General features: G+C 47.5%; 5 protein-coding genes across 5 annotated transcripts; 4 read left to right on the top strand and 1 right to left on the bottom strand.

Moving 5' to 3' along the window:
- The first annotated feature begins 868 nt into the window (after positions 1 to 868).
- On the top strand, positions 869 to 3,370 carry LOC119553603. The gene is made up of 5 exons (XM_037864061.1): positions 869 to 1,298; positions 1,370 to 1,522; positions 2,434 to 2,683; positions 2,755 to 2,939; positions 3,000 to 3,370. The coding sequence occupies exons 1-5, from the start codon at positions 1,191 to 1,193 to the stop codon at positions 3,066 to 3,068; spliced, it is 765 nt and encodes a 254-aa protein (XP_037719989.1). The 5' UTR covers positions 869 to 1,190; the 3' UTR covers positions 3,069 to 3,370.
- A 728-nt stretch (positions 3,371 to 4,098) lies between these two features.
- On the top strand, positions 4,099 to 5,117 carry LOC119553604. Its single transcript, XM_037864062.1, has 3 exons — positions 4,099 to 4,268; positions 4,541 to 4,878; positions 4,936 to 5,117. Exons 1-3 carry the CDS (start codon positions 4,191 to 4,193, stop codon positions 5,042 to 5,044), a joined length of 525 nt encoding a protein of 174 aa, XP_037719990.1. The 5' UTR covers positions 4,099 to 4,190; the 3' UTR covers positions 5,045 to 5,117.
- A 314-nt stretch (positions 5,118 to 5,431) lies between these two features.
- LOC119555596 (F-box only protein 28) lies at positions 5,432 to 6,776 on the top strand. The gene is made up of 3 exons (XM_037867086.1): positions 5,432 to 5,582; positions 5,654 to 5,781; positions 5,853 to 6,776. Exons 1-3 carry the CDS (start codon positions 5,499 to 5,501, stop codon positions 6,586 to 6,588), a joined length of 948 nt encoding a protein of 315 aa, XP_037723014.1. The 5' UTR covers positions 5,432 to 5,498; the 3' UTR covers positions 6,589 to 6,776.
- Positions 6,688 to 16,442, bottom strand: LOC119555595 (serine/arginine repetitive matrix protein 2). The gene is made up of 4 exons (XM_037867085.1): positions 15,865 to 16,442; positions 8,242 to 14,728; positions 8,024 to 8,182; positions 6,688 to 7,947 (listed from the first exon to the last, which is right to left on the bottom strand). Exons 1-4 carry the CDS (start codon positions 16,008 to 16,010, stop codon positions 7,636 to 7,638), a joined length of 7,104 nt encoding a protein of 2,367 aa, XP_037723013.1. The 5' UTR covers positions 16,011 to 16,442; the 3' UTR covers positions 6,688 to 7,635.
- Positions 16,443 to 16,545: 103 nt separating this feature from the next.
- Positions 16,546 to 18,020, top strand: LOC119555711 (ubiquitin carboxyl-terminal hydrolase isozyme L5). The gene is made up of 2 exons (XM_037867389.1): positions 16,546 to 16,723; positions 16,806 to 18,020. The coding sequence occupies exons 1-2, from the start codon at positions 16,648 to 16,650 to the stop codon at positions 17,702 to 17,704; spliced, it is 975 nt and encodes a 324-aa protein (XP_037723317.1). The 5' UTR covers positions 16,546 to 16,647; the 3' UTR covers positions 17,705 to 18,020.
- Positions 18,021 to 18,390: the final 370 nt, after the last annotated feature.

The following is an 18,390-nucleotide window of genomic DNA, read 5'->3' as shown; positions in this document are numbered from 1 at the left end:
ACGGATTATATACCCAATTATCCTTCAAGAAAGGCCTTTCAAGCATTCACCCAGTGCCACTCCACTTTCACAAAACCTTCAAGGCCCCATTGCCAATAAACCGCATTATTTACAAAAACCCACTTTTCTGAAAAGAAAACATAAAAAAAACCTCTCGAGACAAATAAGCAATTCAAAGGTAAGTGGCGGGGTGAAAAAAAATTACACAAATATTTAAAATAACAACGAAAACAATCAATAAATATGAAACGTTTATGAAAAGTGTTGACTTGAGGGCGCAATCAACAACAACTGAAAATGGGCAAAAACAAAAGGTTCGGCAAAACGAAGCAATCCAATTTAGCCATTCACTTTCGAGGCAAGAAAAAGGTTGTAGTGCGACCATAAAAAATTGGCATGTCCAAGAAACCATCGCGTAATTATGTATAACAAAGATGTACGAACGGGTAACCCAGGGATCTCAGCAGACTTTCAAGTCAAGTAGCCGACCCATCATCCCACTATGGATTCGGATTGGGACTTAACTTTTGGAAAGAGACTACGGGGGCATGGAGATTAATTGAGGCAATTTGGCTAAAATGATTTTTCTGCCACTTCCAGTTAAAAACCGCAAATAACCCGAACTACAGCGAATAGTTGGTAAATATTAAGTGCATTTTGTATTTTTCAAAAAACCAAGTAAAAGCAATGGTAAATCATCCAGCAGGGCTCAGGGGCTAAAAATAAAACAGCTCTGCTGCTTTTCACGATGATAATGATGATGAGCTGAGCGCGTTGGCAGAAAACGTCGGTAGAAGCAGAGGGCACCCGCTAGTGGAGATCGGTTTTATGCATTTGCATTCATTATGTTTGGCACCGTCGACGCGACCACAACGTAGCTCCAAGATCGGATCGGAATAGGTATAGGTTCCGAAATCGAAATCGTATATAGTATAGTAACCACTTACCAGGTAGCTTTGGCAACCGTCGTCACGTGATCGTGTCGCGATCGTTCTTTCTGCTCGTCATTCATCTGTCGTCTCGTCTTGTGCAATTACCTGTCGAATGCCGAAGAATGTCTCGCATCTGGATTTGTGTACCAAGCTCTTAACGTTTGTCTGCAGAAGTCGTTGTCTACAGATCCGCGAGTGCCTGTCGATCAACTTGACCTTTCAGCTCAGCTCAGATCAGGAAATTTTTCGAATTCCTGCATGAAAATGTCTTCCCCATATGTGATCTTGCTGATCGCCTTGCTATATCTTTGCCTCAGTTCGTCCATAATTGCCCAAGACTCTGAGTTTGCGGAACGCAACCACAAGGTGTGTAGGCCCGAACTATAAGACCGTATAATACGATCATAAATAATTCTGTCAAAAAAACCAATTTCAAGAAACGCCAAATCTATCGGGAACAAGTATTGCCACATGCGGGCGGTAAAATACCCGACACCGCCTTTGAGACGGATCGCTTGTTTTTGAATCGCCTGCAAAAGGAGGGCATCGCAGTGCCAGATGGTATAGTGCCCGAGCAGCGGAATCCTCAGGTAAATATCAACGGGAGTCCTGACCTAGATCCTTTTTGGAAAGGCTTATGGTAATGATCATTACATCTCCAGCTCTAAGAACTAGGCTATACAGAAAAATATCCTTGAAATGTAATATTCTAAAAGGTTCATAGATCTATAGGGGGCTAAAACCATTATAGTCTTTGTGGTAAAAGTGGTTTTACATTAACAATTACTAAAACAAAATAAAACATTAAAAATAGAACACAATATATGTACGTATTACTTTTTTCTGTGTAGTTTATGTTGTAGTCTTAGTCTTCATTCCATTGTGATGGCTAAAAAACATAATCGTCCATACTTTTGTTCGAAGTAAGCAAATTAAGGACAGATCAATTAATCATTTAGTAATGATTTTTTTTATAAATCTAAACCGTTTTGTTTTTTTTTTTTAAGTTCAGACCTACAGTTTTGGCAGCATTTGCAAATGTAGCACAGTAGTAAAGATGTATTGTAAAAATGGTTGATTTATTTTTATAAGCTGTAGCTTAAAGTCAATGCATGGTTGTTAAATATCTTATAGCGGACATTTATAGCTTTTATTTTATAGCTGTACTTAAGACAAACTCAAAAATGTATAACAACAAGCACTGAAGTCTTTCAAATTGTAAAATAAACAAGCAATGTATCGCTTTATAGTTATAGTTCTAACATGCTAAAAAGCTAAAAAAGTTGACGTTTTATAGACTGTTAAAGTGTAATCATGTTATTATAAAAAAGTTGCGCACTGATAAAAAATGGAGAAGAAATGATACTAGTTTCATCAAGTCCGTAACTGTTTCTTATTGTTTTTATTGTTATTTTCCAAATCTATAAATATTGAGTTGATTTTATTTGATAGAAATACTTGTGAATATTAAAAGGCATTATATTGGATATCTTCCCGTCAGGTGTATCAGTACTACAACAAGCCCATGCGCACCGTCTTTCACATTGCCCTGAGTTCGGATGGGAGATATACGCCGCGGGAGGGTCGGTACCACTACCGCCAGGTGCCCACGGTGGAGACTACTTACCTGTACCCCCAGGCGGTGGGTCGCCAGCACGTGGTGGTGCCTCCGAAGCACGCCCTGCCCGTCTACAGGCAGCTCCAGTTGCACAATCCCCTCCTCAATCAGGTCAAGTTGCAGCCCAAGAAGAGTGAGTAGCAATTTAGACTGGCCACAGCGCGAGCACGAGCAGCAAAACAACCTTAACTTCCGCCTTTTCAGTGCCCAATTTTCTGGAACTTGCGCCCACGGTGGGCAAGAGTCAGTCGAATCCATTGGCCGGTTCGGCCAAGGCGCAGTCTTATCAAAATGTGAATCTCCTACATGGTCACAGTCCGGTGCTGCCGGCATTCAAGAAAACCTCCAGGGGCAGCAAGACCTATGTGGACAGCTATGGCACAACCCATGTGAGTCCAGTCATCCATCTTCCGCGGGCTTTGATGTAATAACTCTGTTTCTCCCCCTAGCTTTTCAGCGAGTTTGACGATCTTCTGAACAAACTGGACCTGCAGCAAACGGGCCGAAAGAATTATTAGTTTTAGTGCTGCAAATGCCCAAAATTTAGTAGAATTTATAGATATATCCATTGTACTCATCTGTAGCCAAGAGTTAAGTTTACGAGTTGTTCGCAAGCATTATCTAACCATGTGCATATCATTTCAAAACTTTTGCCATACGCCCGCTCACCGATTAGTGCACTTCCATTCCCATTCCCATGTTTGCAAACCATTCATGCCCAGCCCATACACAGAGAGAAATTTCGTTTTTAAACTCATCTTCGCAGAACAAGATTGCAAAAAAAAAGTATACACTTCTGTTATAATCAGTTGATGTATGATTTCACAGTCCCAGTGGTTTTGAAGCATTTACGATTGTGACTTAATAATTTTTAAAGAGTTAGGCATTTTTAGACAATTTTTTAAAAAAGGCTTAATAAATAATCTGTGAAAACTTTAAAGTCTGTTGATTTTATAATTGTTTAATAGTTTTTGAACGGTTTCATTAAAAAAATATGATCTATAATGATTAATTAACATTAACAACTGATTGTACAGTTCTCCAAACTTTTTATTTTAAAATTCCTTCTAAATAACTTCAAATTTTTTATTCATAATCGGAAGAAAGATCATCAAAAGATTTGTAAGTTTTTTGCTGTGTATCCAGTTGCATCCACCCATCGCTTGCCAACCCATCCACGTATTATAGCGTCTAAGCCAGGCCGAGCGAAATGGGAATTCATCGTTTTTAGCTAGTTAAGCGTAAACAATTTGTATCTTGCAAAATAAACCCCAGCCCGAGCTGCATTGTACTTTCCCACATCCAGTCATATATCATAATTATAATTGTGTGGGGACGAGGGAGCATCAAGCTACATAAGTAAGGTTCGTTTACTTTGGCAATAATTGAAGCAGAGCTAAGTAATTTGCCAATTTGGAATGAAAAAGCTTGGGCCAACAGCTTCCAATGCGAAAATCGAAACCGTTACGAAAATCGGATCGGTACCCTTGAAAGCTCAACGCTCAAGTGGTTGCCGCTGGAAAACTGCAGCTCAGTGTGATTTTCAAACCCAACTCGAGCGGTCGACTCTCCACAACTTCAAAATCTCCAAGCCACCAAGCTACCCAACGTAGGCGGAAAAGTTTTAGATATACGAAATCATGATGGCAAAGCTGGGCTGTTTCTCTATTTGGCTAATGGTCGTGATGATCGGAGCCGCTGTGGCCATCGAAGTTCAGGTGAGGATTGAGGATCGGGGCAATCTCGAGTGTATAATTATGCTGAGGAATCAATTAAGAGGAGCGTGCGCCACCCCAATTGACAAAGCTCTGGGTGTCTTAGCCACGTTCACTTTTGACCCAAAAATTGTAACATGCAGTATATGTAGGCATGTACATACGAGTATGGTTATAATGAGGCAGTGCCACGCGGGTATAAGGGGTATAAAACCGGATTGGGGCACGAGCTCTGGTTGTCTTATGCAATGTGAAAACATTTGATATGTTTACAGAAATTCGGCTATCTATTCAATCCACCGCAACCGGAACACTCGCAGCATCACGAGGAGAAGCAAGATCTGAACAAGATACCCGGAGTTCCGGGCGTGGACTATCCGGTCTACCATGAGGTACCGCACACCCACTTCAGCTGCCACAGTGTTCCGGCCACTCCGGGAATGTACGCCAATGTGGAGACGGGCTGCCAGGCCTATCACGTGTGCCACGATGGAAGGGAGGGTGAACAGGGCGCCAAGTTCCTTTGCACCAATGGAACCATCTTTAATCAAAAGGAATTCGCCTGCGACTGGTGGTACAATGTAAAGTGCGAGGAGGCCACTAATTTCTACCAGTAAGCTTGCAATTTTCTTGTTTAAATCAATTTTATATAATTTTTACTTTTCCCCAGCTTGAATGCCGATCCCGAGCACAATCCTTACTTTCCCAAGAAGAAACCTGAGCTGGAACCTTATGCTAATGATATTCATGATGCTAGCAAATTTCTAATAGAAGCTTAACTTTGTTATGATACTCATTTTGTTTTTACTTTTTCACATTTTGTAAATAAATCGAGAAAACATCTACCTTTTTCTAAATTATATAATTGCCGATCATCAGAGTACATTTTCAAAATAATAGAAATATAAATATTGCAATTCCTTTATATTTTTTTTTTGTTAAGCTCAGGTTAAATTATTAATAGTTTTTGGGGTGGTTAAAAGTTAAAGTTAGAAAATACGTAGAACCCAAAAATTATCAAAATATGTTCAATCTTCAAAACTGTAGAATTCAAATGAAATAACGGTACGGTATATACTAGATTGTTGTTGGTATATTTTGGATGACTGTGGTATTTCACAGAGATCGGAGGCGTTTCGGGATTTTCAACCATTTCCAATCACTGCCTTATTAAAAACAATAGCAATATTCTCGAATAAAATCCGTGTCTCGAAAATAGAATTAAGTAGAAAAATGAATCTGTTAGAGTTGCCACAAACGGTAATCATGGACATTCTGGAGATGATGCCCTACGACGAGGTGGCCAAAAAGCGAGAGGTGAGCTGGTTGACCTTGTCGATCCCAGGTGTCTCTGTGATCCGTGACTAAAACTAGACGTTTCCATCCAGGTGTGCACTGTTTTTAATTACCTCGGCCAGCAAATCTTGAACAAGGGATTCAACAAGATCATATTAGCCCATGCCAAGAACTTCAAGCGCATCAAATCCATGCTGCCACGACGGGAATCGGAACGAAGGTGAGTTCCCTATCGCTCGGTTTACATCGAGATCGTTCTGATGACTGGGTTATCTTTCGCACCCCCTCCAGGAACCACATTCTATCCCGCCACTCGGACATTCTCACCTCCATAGAGACACGCATATCGATGCTGACGATGACGTATTCGAAATTCATTGACCTCAACATCTGCTGCTTCATACCGGGTCGCGTTCTGGACGAGATCAACAGCATCCTGCGCATTCTGAGTACCTCCACCAAGCAGCTGCGACCGCACGAGGTTCTGCAGGAGCTGCGGGACATATCCTCCATGGCCATTGAGCATTTTGACGAGAAGATTGCTGTGAACTTTAAAATGGAACACCGGAAACAATTGGCGGAATCCACGGCGGCCGGAACTCGCCTCGTGGTCTGCAGTGCCTTGGGTGACATAAGCTTTAGTGGTGTTAGGAGAACCGGAATCAGTCGGCCCGTGGACCACGGCCTCGTGCAGCAGGCCATCGTTCAATTGGCCCCTCTCTCCGCCAGCAAGCCATCGCCGTCGGAATCCTCGCAAAAGGATCGCGTCTCCAAACACCTGCTCAGGCAGTACCAGCTCCAAAGGTCGCTCACGCAAAAGATTCGCAGCCTGGAATTGTCGCGCAAAGTGCAGGATCGCCGGCTGCAAGAAGCCCTCTCCAGCATCACCGAACTAACTACCCAGGTGTCGGAACTGAAACGGCAAATGGAAGATGTGGTGGCCAATATGCCTAGTTGCGCTGTGAAACGGCAGGCGGTGTCCAGTGCGGACTGCTTACCACCGGCCCTGAAAAAACCCAAGGTCTAGCCAAGGATAAGGACAACTCAATAGCTTTTAAGTACAACCACCCTCCAGACAATTGTAGCTATTAGTTGGAGTACCGTAGCATTAACTAAAGAGTGCAGCTTCGATATATCGCGTTAAGATTTATTGTTGCACTTGTTACTTAAATATTGTATTACTACTATATAAATACATTGAACATCTAGTGAAAACTTCTCATTTACGCAATCGCAATCGCCTGTCCTCGATGGATATCGTCTGTATCGTTTTTGGTTGAATGAACAGTGTGGATTGGGTTTTTTCCCCACACGCACAACTGCAGTCATCGATAGTAACTCTGGCTTTCGTGTAGTTCGTTAGTTGACGGAGATCCATCCCAGGACGGTCTCTTGCTATTGTTAGTGTTGAATCTACCGCTCTATGTGGGTGGACATCTGCGCTCCGGTGTTCTATGATGCTATGGTAATTACTCGTTAGCTTAACATTAAAAAAGGTAGTAGAAATTGCAACACGTTAGCATGGTTTCTTTGAGGGTCTCTGACTTAATTCGAAAGCTAACTACGTACATATACTAGGCTCTCTATATACAGTAACACAAATGGGGTTAATAACATTTTCGGGGAGGGGACATATTGCATAACAAAAAAACCAAATGGAAAACAAAAATCATTGCAAACTTCTTATCGATTAAATGTATAAACTAGTCAAAATTGAAAGCATTGCCATGTTGAAATGTAAACAGTTACATCCCTATATCCGATCGATCCTATGCTCTTATTATACAGTTAGTAATAGTGTCAGTTAGTCAACTGGGAGATAAACGTTGCATAAATATATGTGTGTGTTTGCGGGTCGCTGTCCCAACGATCCATGGATCAACTCGTAGTCATCACTATATTTCACCCAATTATCATTTTAGCTGCTCACTAGCGATGGCGAATCACATACGTATACACATTTCCTTATATGTACATCAGCGTGGTGTTCCAAATCCATAGTCTTATCGGGATCTCTATCTGTGTGTCGTCTGTATCTTTCTTGCGCCGCCGATTAGTAACGACGCCGACGATGCTACTTTTTCTTCACCGCCGCCTTGTGGTTGATCTTCTCCTGCAGCTGGCGTATAAGCTGCTGTATATCATCCACGTTGTACGCGTAGATTAGCTTGCATTGCTTGGCCTGAATGTTGCCGTTGTTGAGGTTCTTTAGCGCATGCTGAAGGCAATAGATGTTGCCGTCCTCGGTGCGCACCATCGATATATACAGGTTGGCGCGGCACAGGTCGCATTCGCTCTCGATGGACTTGTAAGGGGGCTGCTGCTGCTTCTTGGCCTTCTGGCCCTTCTCCGCCTGCACTTTTTCGGTGGAAGTTACGCCAGCAGCCTAAAAAATGAAGGAATTATTAAATGATTTAAAAATAAGCTCTTATTGAGTAGCATAGCCGGAAATCTTTACTCACCCTTAGTTGCTCCCTGGCGGCGGATTCCTTCTCGCAAACATCATTAAGCATTGGCAACATTTGATGCAGGGCATCGGAGTTGACCCGCTGATCATAGCCCAAGGCAAACAGCAGTTGCTCTAGCGAGAACATGGCTGGCTCACAGCTCTCATGGATGTCCTAAATCAGAAATTCATAAATTAGTTCAATCCAAGTTTAGAGCAGTTGACCACACTCACCCTGAAATCATCTTTGGCCAAATCCAGCCAGGACATGGTGGCAAAGTAAACGCTCTCGGAAACCACATAGCCAGTGGCCAGACTTGAGGTGTAGGCCCGAGGGAATACCACAATAAACTCGCCCGGCTTCTGCTCGATGCGACACAGCGATACCCCTCGATCCGTGAGCATGTGCGGTGGCACCATCACCGTATCACAGGGCAACCAGATTGTCTTGTTCTGGCAGTGCGTCGGGATCAGCGACGTCAAGGCCGATCGGAAATTCGCACTCTGATCGTCTGGTATTCCGTACCAAAGCTTGGAGGCACCAGTGTGCAGGTACTCGATCCAGGACAGTCCATGTGGATCCCTGTACCAGCAGCAGGCGGAGAAGAGCATGCCCACGTGGAGCGTTGGAACGGTGACGCCCATGACGGGACCCAGTGAGCGCAGAACGGAACCAGAATTGTTGGTCAGTACCTTAAGGTTCCACGGATGCCTTGCATAGTTGGAACCTTTGCCCTTGGGACCCGGACTGGGGAAGCCATAGCCCCAGCCCGAGCTATCGATGGAGCCCGAGTGGACGCACACATGGCTATCACGCACGGCCACGTGGCGCCAGAACTCCGCTTCCACCTCGTTTACCGTTGGATCGGTGCTCTTGAACCACAGCGCCATCGTGTTCCTGGCAATCCTGTAGAACTGGCTGAGGGGCATACTCCTTCCCTTCACGATGCACTCCATGGACACGCCGTCAATCTCCTCCTCGGACTCTTCGTCCTCGTCACTGCTCAGATCGTCCTCCTCGTTGGACACGCTCTCCGTGTTCACGAAACGATCCGCATTCCGACGCGCCCTTGCCTCCCTCTTGGCCCAGTCCGCCTCGACCTCGTCGAAAAGCTTCTGGCGCTCCGCCGGCGACAAGGTATCATAGGGCAACAGGTACTTGCAGTATATGTCGTCCAGCTTGGTCACCCGATCCTGGGCCAGCTTGGGTATGCACATTTCCTCCGCCACGCGGGCCCACTTCTTCTTCTCGATCACTTCCTTAAGGCCGCCCAGCTCTTGGACCGTGTGATACAAACGTGGCAGATCCACTTCCATTCCACCGATCCAGGGAGGGTGATTCATCACGATGCTCTGGGTGGCCAGGTATTTCTTGATTGCACTCAGCTCCTTGGCACTCGGACCCCAGCGATGGAGCATCTTGTGCACATACTGATTGTAGGCCGTGAAGCGCATCTCGTCCGAGATTCGACATTCCGGTTTGAAGCTGGCCGGCGGAATGATCTTGCAGATGCCAAACCTGGCCGCTATCGGTGTGATGCGCTCGATGAACTCAATGGGATCGGCGAATTCCTTCTCCGTTGGTCGGAAGATGGGCGCCTCCACCATTTGGGTGGGATCATCGTGTCGCGGGAAGGCCGTGTTGTTGGCCATCTTAATGGGCGTGTCATCCTTGTACTTCTTGGCCACGGCTGCTGCTGTGGAGCTCGTCTGCGCAGCTGTACGAGATTTCGCCGAGCCGGAGAATAGCGACGAGTTGGAGTTCACGCGCACCAAGCTGGATGCACCAGGTGCAGCTCCTGCTCCCGCCGCTGCCGATGTACTCGCCTTGGGCAAGCTCTTGAGGCTTGTGGTCGTTGAGGCAGCATCATTGCTCGCTGCATGTAGCAACGTTTTGACCAGCTCGTTGGTATTGAGCGACTCTGGCAGCGGCTTTGAGTTGGTATCCATCTGTGCCTTGGTCACCAAAGTGGCCTGCATCACCACCTTCTGATTGGGGCCATCGGGTCCCTCGCGTCCCAACTTTACGGCCACTCCTTGGATTCCACCATCGCCGCTGCCTCCCACACCAGCTCCTTGAAGAGGTATGTAGAAGGTTGCACCTTCTGCATCCGAGTCTCCACCTCCACTGGCTTCTACGGGTGGTGCAGGTGCAGGTGGAGCGGGAGCCTGCTGCTGTTGCTTTTTGGCTCCTCTTCCAGTTGTCGCCTTCGGTTTGCCCTCGATCTTGCAGTTCTCCGTGGGACTCAGCGTTAGTTGGACCGCCGTGGCTGCCGCTGCGGCTGCTGCTCGCTTCTTGGTTGGAGATCGTTCACTCAAAGCATTGGACACGGGAGCTGGGGCAGGAATTTGACTGGGCTCCGCCCGTCGACGATTGCCCGTCTTGGTGGATGTGTCTTCCTCCTTGCCAAAGGCATAGACCGATTCCCGTTTGGCTCCTGAAGCGCTTGGGGGATTAGCCGCTGGCTTGGTCTCCGCCTGTTGCTGCTGTGCCTTGGCGTTCTTTTGGTTGTAAACAGGCGTTCGCTTGGGATTGGGTGGAGTAGGTGCAGCGGGTGGAGAAACTATTGAAGTTGCACCTCCACCACCGCCGGCATTTCGCTTGCCCTTCTCTGGTTTCTGCTTGATGACTGGCGGTGGAGTGGGACTGCTCTTAGTTGGCGTGAGAGATACAGGAGTGGGTGTAGAAGAGACAGGAGTTGGAGGAGTCGCAGCAGCACTTCTTGGCTGAGCAGCAGCCTTACATGCAGCGGTCTTAAGCGACTCTTTTCCCTTCCGATCGTTGACTTTCTTGTCAACTGTTGCCGACTCATTGCATGTCATCTTCTGTGTGAGATTTACAGGTGTTGATGACTTGTCGTAGTCCAAGGCATCACAGTCCTTGCCATCCGCCATTTCCAGCTGCTCCTTGCGACTGGGCGGAGTGACCAGCACAGGCGTGGCCTTTAGGGATGGCCCCTTTGCCGACCAGGCACTCTCACTTTTCCCAAGATCACCGCGCGTATTTTTCGATGATGAACTAAAGCTTGCACTGAGCTCCTTATCATCTCTCGTGGGCGGCGGAGTAGTAGATTGCTGGGGCCTTAAGCTATCATCGAAATCGTCATCCAAATCGTCTTGGATTTCATCTGGGTTGGATGAGCACTCAATGAGCCACTTCTGAATCTGTTCGTGCGTCATGTTGACCTTTGCCTTGCGCCGCTCTTTGCTGGACAACTGGTCGCCAAAGTAACCCTCCGTGGGCACCACAGGCCCCAGCACAGGCTTATGGATAGAGCCACACTTGCCCAGGGTGCACTTGGTGTTGTCAGGTCCAGAACTCTGGGCCAAACTCACGCTGGCGATGCCAAAGATCTTGCCCGACTCTTCTTTGCTGGGCATCAGTGTTGCCTGCGCCAGAATACTCCCAATCTCGTCCTTCAGAGGATCGGAATTGGCCCCTGCTGCTCCTCCAGTGGCCACACTATTGCTGTGCGCAGGAGGTGGCGTTGACGTGGCTGTGACTGTGGCTCCAACTGTTGCGTGATGTGCCGCTGCTGACGACGTGGAAGCCACAGCCATTGGTGCAGCATTCACTGTAGCTGCAATACTCATGCTAAGATTCAAGCTGGACGTCTGGATCACAACCTGGCTGACCGGAGGAGATGGTGGCGGTGGTGCCAAAGGGCTCTTTGTGGCAGACGAGGGTGTGCCCACTGTGGTGGCCGTGGTTCCCGATGTGGGCATAAATTTTACAGGCGATGGACTTGGAAAGCTGCTGGTCGATGATCTTGGCAGTGGGCTTCGCTCGTACTTGGGCGTCAGAAAGTTGGGATTGATCTTGGGACATTGATACGCCTCAATGGGCGGCGGATAGGTGGTCGGCGGCGTCTGATATTTCAGCGGCGATGAGCCCTGGGAGGGAGTCTTACTCCCAGAAGGTGCTCCGCCGCCAAACTGATGAGTGGGCGTCGGTGGTGGACGCACATAGCCGGAATGGTAGTGGGGCGATGCCTGCGGCAGATACGATGAGGTCTTCTGGAAAGTCACAGCTCCACTGGCACTTCCCGGCAACGCATAGGTGGCGGGTACGTTCAGAATCTTGGACGTGGGCACCGGCGGCTTCTTCTCCATGGTCTTGAGCGGTGAATAGCTGGCATGCATGCATGGAAACATCGGCATACTGCCCAGCGTTGGCGTAGCCTTGGCCGTCAATGGGAGCATGGTCAATTGGGTGGTGCTAGTGGTGGCCGGTTGTGTACTGGACATAGCCAGCGATGGAGCCACCGAAACTAAAGGCGTGGGCACAGAGATGGGCGATGGAACCGGCATCATTTTGGGCGGTGGACTGGGCATCTTCGGAGGCGATACTTCCTTCTCCTTGGTCGCCACCACCGGTACTTTGATGGCCAGCGGTTCATCGTCCGAATCGCTAAAACTTTTCTCTAGCTTGCGCTTTGTTTCGTTTAGTTCCTCGTTGATGAGAAAGTCTTCCTCCTCATCGGAGTCAACTTTTGAATGTTCGGACTTGGCTTTGGGCTTGGCCTGCTGCTCGGCCATCTTGGTCAGGGAGCCCTTCTTCACCAGCATGCCCTCGATAGGCGGTTTGGGGGGTTGAGCGGTAACAGAGGCCTTTCCCAGCTTGGGCGGACGTCCACGTCGGGCTGGGGGTGGTGGCTTCTCCTCTTCGACTTCTGGAGGGGAGGGGGCCTCATCACGGCTGGCTTCTACCGGAGCAGTAACTGGAGAGTCCTTGGGTCGGGGCGACGGCTTACGGGATGATTTGCCTGCCGAAGGCACCGTCGAGGCCTCCGGCACGTTTAACTTTCCCGCCGCATTTCGTTTGATCTCGTTCTCCATCTTCTCCATCTCCTTGACGTTGGGTATGTCAGGAAAGCTGCTCATTGACAGGTCGTCCTCCTCATCATCGGCCAGCTGTAGTTTGTGGCCAATGATGCCCATGTAGATGGCCGCTGCTTCCTTGGTTTTGCGTGAGGGACGCTGCGATCGCTGAGGTTCTAGCTCAACGGAGTCTTCGGAAGCCTTGCTTTTCGCTGACTTCCGAGATCCGCGGGCATTGGTGGCGACTTTCTTCGAGGAGGGTGGCGCCAACTCCTGCTCATCAGCTGGAGCGTCCTCTGCTTTCTTTTTACCAGCTTTCCCTCTTTTCCCGCCACTGGGTGGCTCCTCCATCTTGCTCTCTGGGACAGGCTCCTTTTCCTTCTCCTTCTCTTTGTCCCTTTTTTCCTTGATCTTTTCTTTTTCTTTCTCCATCTCTTTTTCCTTTTCCTTCTGCTTATCCATTACTAGTTGCTTTTCAATTTCCTTTTCCTTCTCTAGCTTTTTAGCTGCCGCCTTGCGATTCCTGGCTGGCGGAGCAGCTGCAGCTGCCGCACCTTTCTTGGGACTCGCTCCTTTGGCGCCCTTTTTCAGCTTGATGGACTTGGCCAGCGGCTGCTCGTCGTCTGAACTGAAATCGAAGACATTCAGACTTTTTTTGCCCTTGGCCCCCGCACCATGTTGACTGTCTCCATTCTCCAGCTGCTGCTTGGCGTCTTTGGCATAAATACTGGAATTTGTCTTCTCCTTGGCCTCCTTTAGCTGCTTAGCAGGCTCTGGTTCCTTTTCTGGTTTGCTAGGTGGCGGTTCGGGTTCTTTTTTGGGCTCTTCTTTTGGCGGCTCCGGTGTTGCAGATTCCTCCTGGTGCGGCGGAACCTTAACGGGCTCGAAAAAAGCCCGCTGTCTTGTCATACGGCCAGAGGACTCGGGTGAGGGTATAAAAATGGGCGACTCCCGTTGCCTAACACGCTTAACGGGCGCCTTGTCCTTCGAAGCTGCCTGGGCTTCCAATGTGGACTCTGTTTTGCTCTGCTCTGCTTTCTTTCCCGCCGACGGTCGTCCTCGCTTGGTGGGTTCTGGTTTAACAGGACTTTCTGCCTCGACCTCCTCCCCATTGCGCGAATAGTATTCATCCAACAGTTCTTCATCATCGAAATCCTCCGAATTGTCATCATCTATAATGGGTTTACTTTCCTTAGCGCTTGCTCGATTTGAGCGGCGCTTGTTATCATTGGATGATGGTGCTGCTGCTGCTGCTGCTGCTACTACTACTACTGCTTTTTCAGGAGTAGCACTAGCTCCGGCTGCTATCCTGCCTCTGGCTCCTCGTCGGTTGCCATCGGTGACGACCTCCGCTCGTTTGCGCACCGCTCCCGGCAGCACGGGAGTAGGAGTTGGTGACGGAGTCTCAGGCGCTCCGGCTGCAATGAGATTGGTTTTATCACTGACTGCTTTTTCTGCTCTCAAAGGTTTCTGCTCAGTGGGTTCGGGTACAGCGACGACCGCATCCACCTTCTTGGCGGCTCCCTTGGCTGGACGACCCCGCTTCTTTTTGTTGCCTGCCAAAACCGCTCGACTGTTGTTGGCCTTTTTGGCATTGTTATTATTGTTGGCTCCCGCCACGTTGGCCTCCGAATCCTTGGACTTGCCCTGGTTGAGGAAATCCAGGTGAGCGGGCAGTGCCGGAGTGCCGCGAAAGCAGAGAAAGGTGAGGAAATCCTGCGCCTTGGGGCACTTGTTGGGCAGGATTTCGATGGGCGGCTGCGAGCTATCCGCTCCGGAGGTGCTGGGCCCGGATCCGGATCCAGCTGCCGCCGCTGCTGCTGTGCTATAGGCGAGGCTCGAGGAGCTGCTGGGCGCACTCTGTCCCTGGGCGAACTTTCGCTGAGCCTGGACCTTCGTTCTGCAAATGGAAGGTGACAAAAAAGCGTTGTGAGAGATTTATAATTGAAAACAAGGCAACAGTGTGCAAATTGGAAAAGTCAATATTAATTTAAGATCATAATAAAGCCATCGGGGCTTCGAATTACAAGCGAGCATAAACAGGGGTTAGTCGATAAGTAGCTCGGTTCAGCTAAAACTTGATTAAGTGCTTCAAAGCAACAAAAAAAATTTAAAAATATATGAATACTATTTTATTTGGCTACCAGTCTATCTATCTGTATAAAATACTTTAAGAAGGGTGTCCCCATTATGTGTTATACTCTTTTAATACATTTTAGGCTAAAATTCATTAATGGTTTAGTTCGAGGACAAATGTATGTTTGACCCTAGTTCTACATAAATAATAACTTAATCAAAACAATAATAATACAAGTAATGGAAACTGAAACATTTGTATATTGCTCATTAACATTAGAGATAAATAAAAAGAAAGAAAAGACGACTTTCGTAAAATTTTTAAAGTAAATAAATACAAATTTATACAACTTGGTTTGGTAAAAATTACAGATTTTTGAATTTTTTAAAAGCTATGCACAAGAATGACTAATCTCTATAATTATTTAAATTAATTTTCTTTAACACGCAGTTGATAAAAGTAAAAATATATATACAAAATAAGAGTGTCGCTAAGTGATCATTCGTCAGACGTTGCAAATACACTGAAAATTTGATAAAAAATAACCACGACGTTTACAAATTTACAAAGGTAAATATTGCCTAATTATCTCTGACGAATATTCAGCTTAGTGACTAACCACTGTATATATATGTGCACCTGGTAGGAGGGGGAGATCTGCCCCAGCTCCTCGCCCCCAAAAACGGCGGATGCGAAACACCCCTTCGTGGAGGAAAACAACAACGCCACGACACGCTGTTGACGCTGGCTTATACAACAACTGAGCACTGCCCCCAGACCCCCCGCCCCGCTCAGCAGTTACTCCCCCTGGCACCCACACTCCCACCCCCACCCCCACCCCATCTCCCTTTGCCAATCCAATCACCCAACGCTGCGACGTCATCTCCGCAGTGCCACACACGTATGTATTACTGGATGAGCCCTATGGTAAGCACCTTCTATGTGTTACTTAGACTCACCTCTTGGGCATTTCGGGCGAGGACTCGATGGCCGCCACCGCCGACGGAGGAGCCAGTGAGGAGGCGGTGGGCGGGACGGGCGGTGGCGGTGGTGGCGTCTCCGTCTCCTTGCGGCGACGCTTGTTGTTGTCTTTGGAGACAACCATTTTGTTGCCAACTTTTCGCGCCTCTTTTTCTCTCGCTCGCGCGCCTTCGTACTTTCAATTAGTTATTATTATGGTTTTTATTTATTATCGCTTATCCAATTCACCGCCGCACTTATGTATAGATTTGCATATATATTTTGTACAAACACATATATATACATATATACATGTATATATCTACAACAAATAGCGTTTTTGTTGCTGCCTCTGCTGCAGCAGGCAATTTTCGTATTTTCGCTTCATCTTTACGGCGATTTAGCGGTGATCTTGGCCCTCGAAATAAACACTAAAATGCTGATTATTGTCTCGTTGTTGTGTTGTGCACTCTGCGTTCACATTTCACACACGGCAAGGTGCTGCAAATTTCATTTTTATTCGCGAGATTTGCTTGCACATATTTTTTTCGTCTTCTGCTTCTTCTTACACCGCTTTTGCTTTGTGTCATGGCGGACGGGGGCGTTGCCAGACTTTATAGCCAGGGCTGGCGAGACAGGTGGCCAGATCGGTGGGTTTTGTTTAGATCTGGCAAGCCTTGTGCCTCTGTGTGAGTTGACATAAAATTTCGTACTGTGCAGTAAAAGCATTTTTTTTTTGGTTAAATCTACAGAAGAAAGATAATTAAGTGATTGCAAGAAAAATGGGTGACGGTGCTGGTAATTGGTGTCTCATCGAATCCGATCCCGGCGTGTTCACGGAGCTGATTCGCGAATTCGGTGAGTTATTGGCGCGCTTTGTCAGCGACGCCGGCAAATGGATTGTGGTAAAAAACTAATGATTGTGAATCCTTGCAAACAGGCTGCGATGGCGCCCAGGTGGAGGAGATTTGGAGCCTGGACAGCGAGTCCTTCAAGAATCTGGAGCCCATCCATGGCCTCATCTTCCTGTTCAAGTGGGTGCAGGAGGATGAGCCCGCTGGCAAAGTGGTCCTGGATCGGGAGAACATCTTCTTTGCCAAGCAGGTGATCAACAATGCCTGCGCCACCCAGGCGATCCTGAGCCTGCTGATGAACCTGGAGCACGAGGACATCAAGCTGGGCGAGACCCTGACCAACTTCAAGGAGTTCTGCCAGTGCTTCGATCCCTACAACAAGGGATTGACCCTGAGCAACGCCAGCCAGATCCGCACGGTGCACAACTCCTTTGCCCGCCAGACGCTCTTCGAGCTGGACATGAAGAACCAGAACAAGGACGAGGATGTCTACCACTTTGTGGGCTACATGCCCATTGGCGGCCGGCTGTACGAGCTGGATGGCCTGCGCGAGGGACCCATTGATCTGGGTGAGATCAAGCCGGAGCAGAACTGGATCGATGTGGTGCGTCCGATTATTGAGAAGCGCATGCAGCGCTACAGCGACGGCGAGATCCACTTCAACCTAATGGCCCTGATCTCGGACAGACAACGCATCTACGAGCAGCAGATCGACAAGCTGCTCAATCCGGCCCCCAATGCCATGGACACCGAGGAGGACCGCCAGACCGAGATCAGCAGTTTGCGCACCTACATCCAGTATGAGATCCAAAAGAAGAAGCGCTACAAGGTGGAGAATGTGCGGCGCAAGCACAACTACTTGCCCTTCATCGTGGAGCTGCTGAAGATGCTGGGCGAGACCGGCCAGTTGATGCCCATCTACGAGAAGGCCAAGCAGAGGGCGCTGGATCGCGAGCAGGCGCAGCGCAAGAAGGAGACCAACTAGGCATTTAAAGTATATACATCTATATATCTCCCAATGGGCAATTACAAATTGCTGCGATTTCAGAAATAAAACCGAAAAGAAATGTTCAGAGATTGCGTCGAGGAGATGGAGGAGGAGAGCCATTTAACATTGCTCTTTAGTAGTTAGGTGAAACTGCCTTTGTACTGTACTTTAGTTTTTACAATCAATACATCCTGCTCTCTGCCAGTTAATCGTACGCACATCTGCGTGTTAAGCTAAATATACCTAAATACCTATAGTGAGAAATTTAAATAGAACGCAAAGAATAAACAGTTTCGGTACGTAAAGAAAACGACTGGAGTGGTTTTTTGGTTTTGCCTTTGCTCGTATAGAATATATTTGGTATATATCATTTACAATTGCTATGTTTTTTTGTATGGTTGTATTTCTGCCTCTGCATTTGATTTTTGCGTATATGTATATTCACTTTGAATTTGATGCTGCTTGTTGTATATAATATGTATATTGTATATAGGAATATTTAGTTTGTTAATCGTCTGTGCGCCGCTCGACGGTTCTATGCTAAAAATTTGTCTTTCATCTTAAGAACTAGGCTCTACAAGTTACTTAGTATGCGTATTTAGGGAACTTTCATTGGGAGGTCTTTGATTTAGTTTTTCATGTTTAATTTTGGTGTTTTTCACTTATCATTTAGAGGCTACTAC

The sequence above is a fragment of the Drosophila subpulchrella genome, chromosome 3L (assembly GCF_014743375.2).
Source record: "Drosophila subpulchrella strain 33 F10 #4 breed RU33 chromosome 3L, RU_Dsub_v1.1 Primary Assembly, whole genome shotgun sequence".
NCBI classification, from domain to species: domain Eukaryota; kingdom Metazoa; phylum Arthropoda; class Insecta; order Diptera; family Drosophilidae; genus Drosophila; species Drosophila subpulchrella.
Note: the sequence above shows the minus strand (reverse complement) of the source record. Positions and strands in the feature narration are given on the sequence as shown.

Excerpts from the sequence above, each read along its gene's own strand:
- LOC119553603 (XM_037864061.1), top strand. The coding sequence starts at position 1,191 with ATGAAAATGTCTTCCCCATATGTGATCTTGCTGATCGCCTTGCTATAT. Across the intron at positions 1,523-2,433 it reads CCGAGCAGCGGAATCCTCAG|GTGTATCAGTACTACAACAA; the intron begins GTAAATATCAAC and ends TCTTCCCGTCAG. Across the intron at positions 2,684-2,754 it reads CAAGTTGCAGCCCAAGAAGA|TGCCCAATTTTCTGGAACTT; the intron begins GTGAGTAGCAAT and ends CCGCCTTTTCAG.
- LOC119553604 (XM_037864062.1), top strand. The coding sequence starts at position 4,191 with ATGATGGCAAAGCTGGGCTGTTTCTCTATTTGGCTAATGGTCGTGATG. Across the intron at positions 4,269-4,540 it reads CTGTGGCCATCGAAGTTCAG|AAATTCGGCTATCTATTCAA; the intron begins GTGAGGATTGAG and ends ATATGTTTACAG. Across the intron at positions 4,879-4,935 it reads GAGGCCACTAATTTCTACCA|CTTGAATGCCGATCCCGAGC; the intron begins GTAAGCTTGCAA and ends ACTTTTCCCCAG.
- LOC119555596 (XM_037867086.1), top strand. The coding sequence starts at position 5,499 with ATGAATCTGTTAGAGTTGCCACAAACGGTAATCATGGACATTCTGGAG. Across the intron at positions 5,583-5,653 it reads AGGTGGCCAAAAAGCGAGAG|GTGTGCACTGTTTTTAATTA; the intron begins GTGAGCTGGTTG and ends GTTTCCATCCAG. Across the intron at positions 5,782-5,852 it reads CGACGGGAATCGGAACGAAG|GAACCACATTCTATCCCGCC; the intron begins GTGAGTTCCCTA and ends CACCCCCTCCAG.
- LOC119555595 (XM_037867085.1), bottom strand. The coding sequence starts at position 16,010 with ATGGTTGTCTCCAAAGACAACAACAAGCGTCGCCGCAAGGAGACGGAG. Across the intron at positions 14,729-15,864 it reads TCGCCCGAAATGCCCAAGAG|AACGAAGGTCCAGGCTCAGC; the intron begins GTGAGTCTAAGT and ends TTCCATTTGCAG. Across the intron at positions 7,948-8,023 it reads CCGCCAGGGAGCAACTAAGG|GCTGCTGGCGTAACTTCCAC; the intron begins GTGAGTAAAGAT and ends TTCATTTTTTAG.
- LOC119555711 (XM_037867389.1), top strand. The coding sequence starts at position 16,648 with ATGGGTGACGGTGCTGGTAATTGGTGTCTCATCGAATCCGATCCCGGC. Across the intron at positions 16,724-16,805 it reads GGAGCTGATTCGCGAATTCG|GCTGCGATGGCGCCCAGGTG; the intron begins GTGAGTTATTGG and ends CCTTGCAAACAG.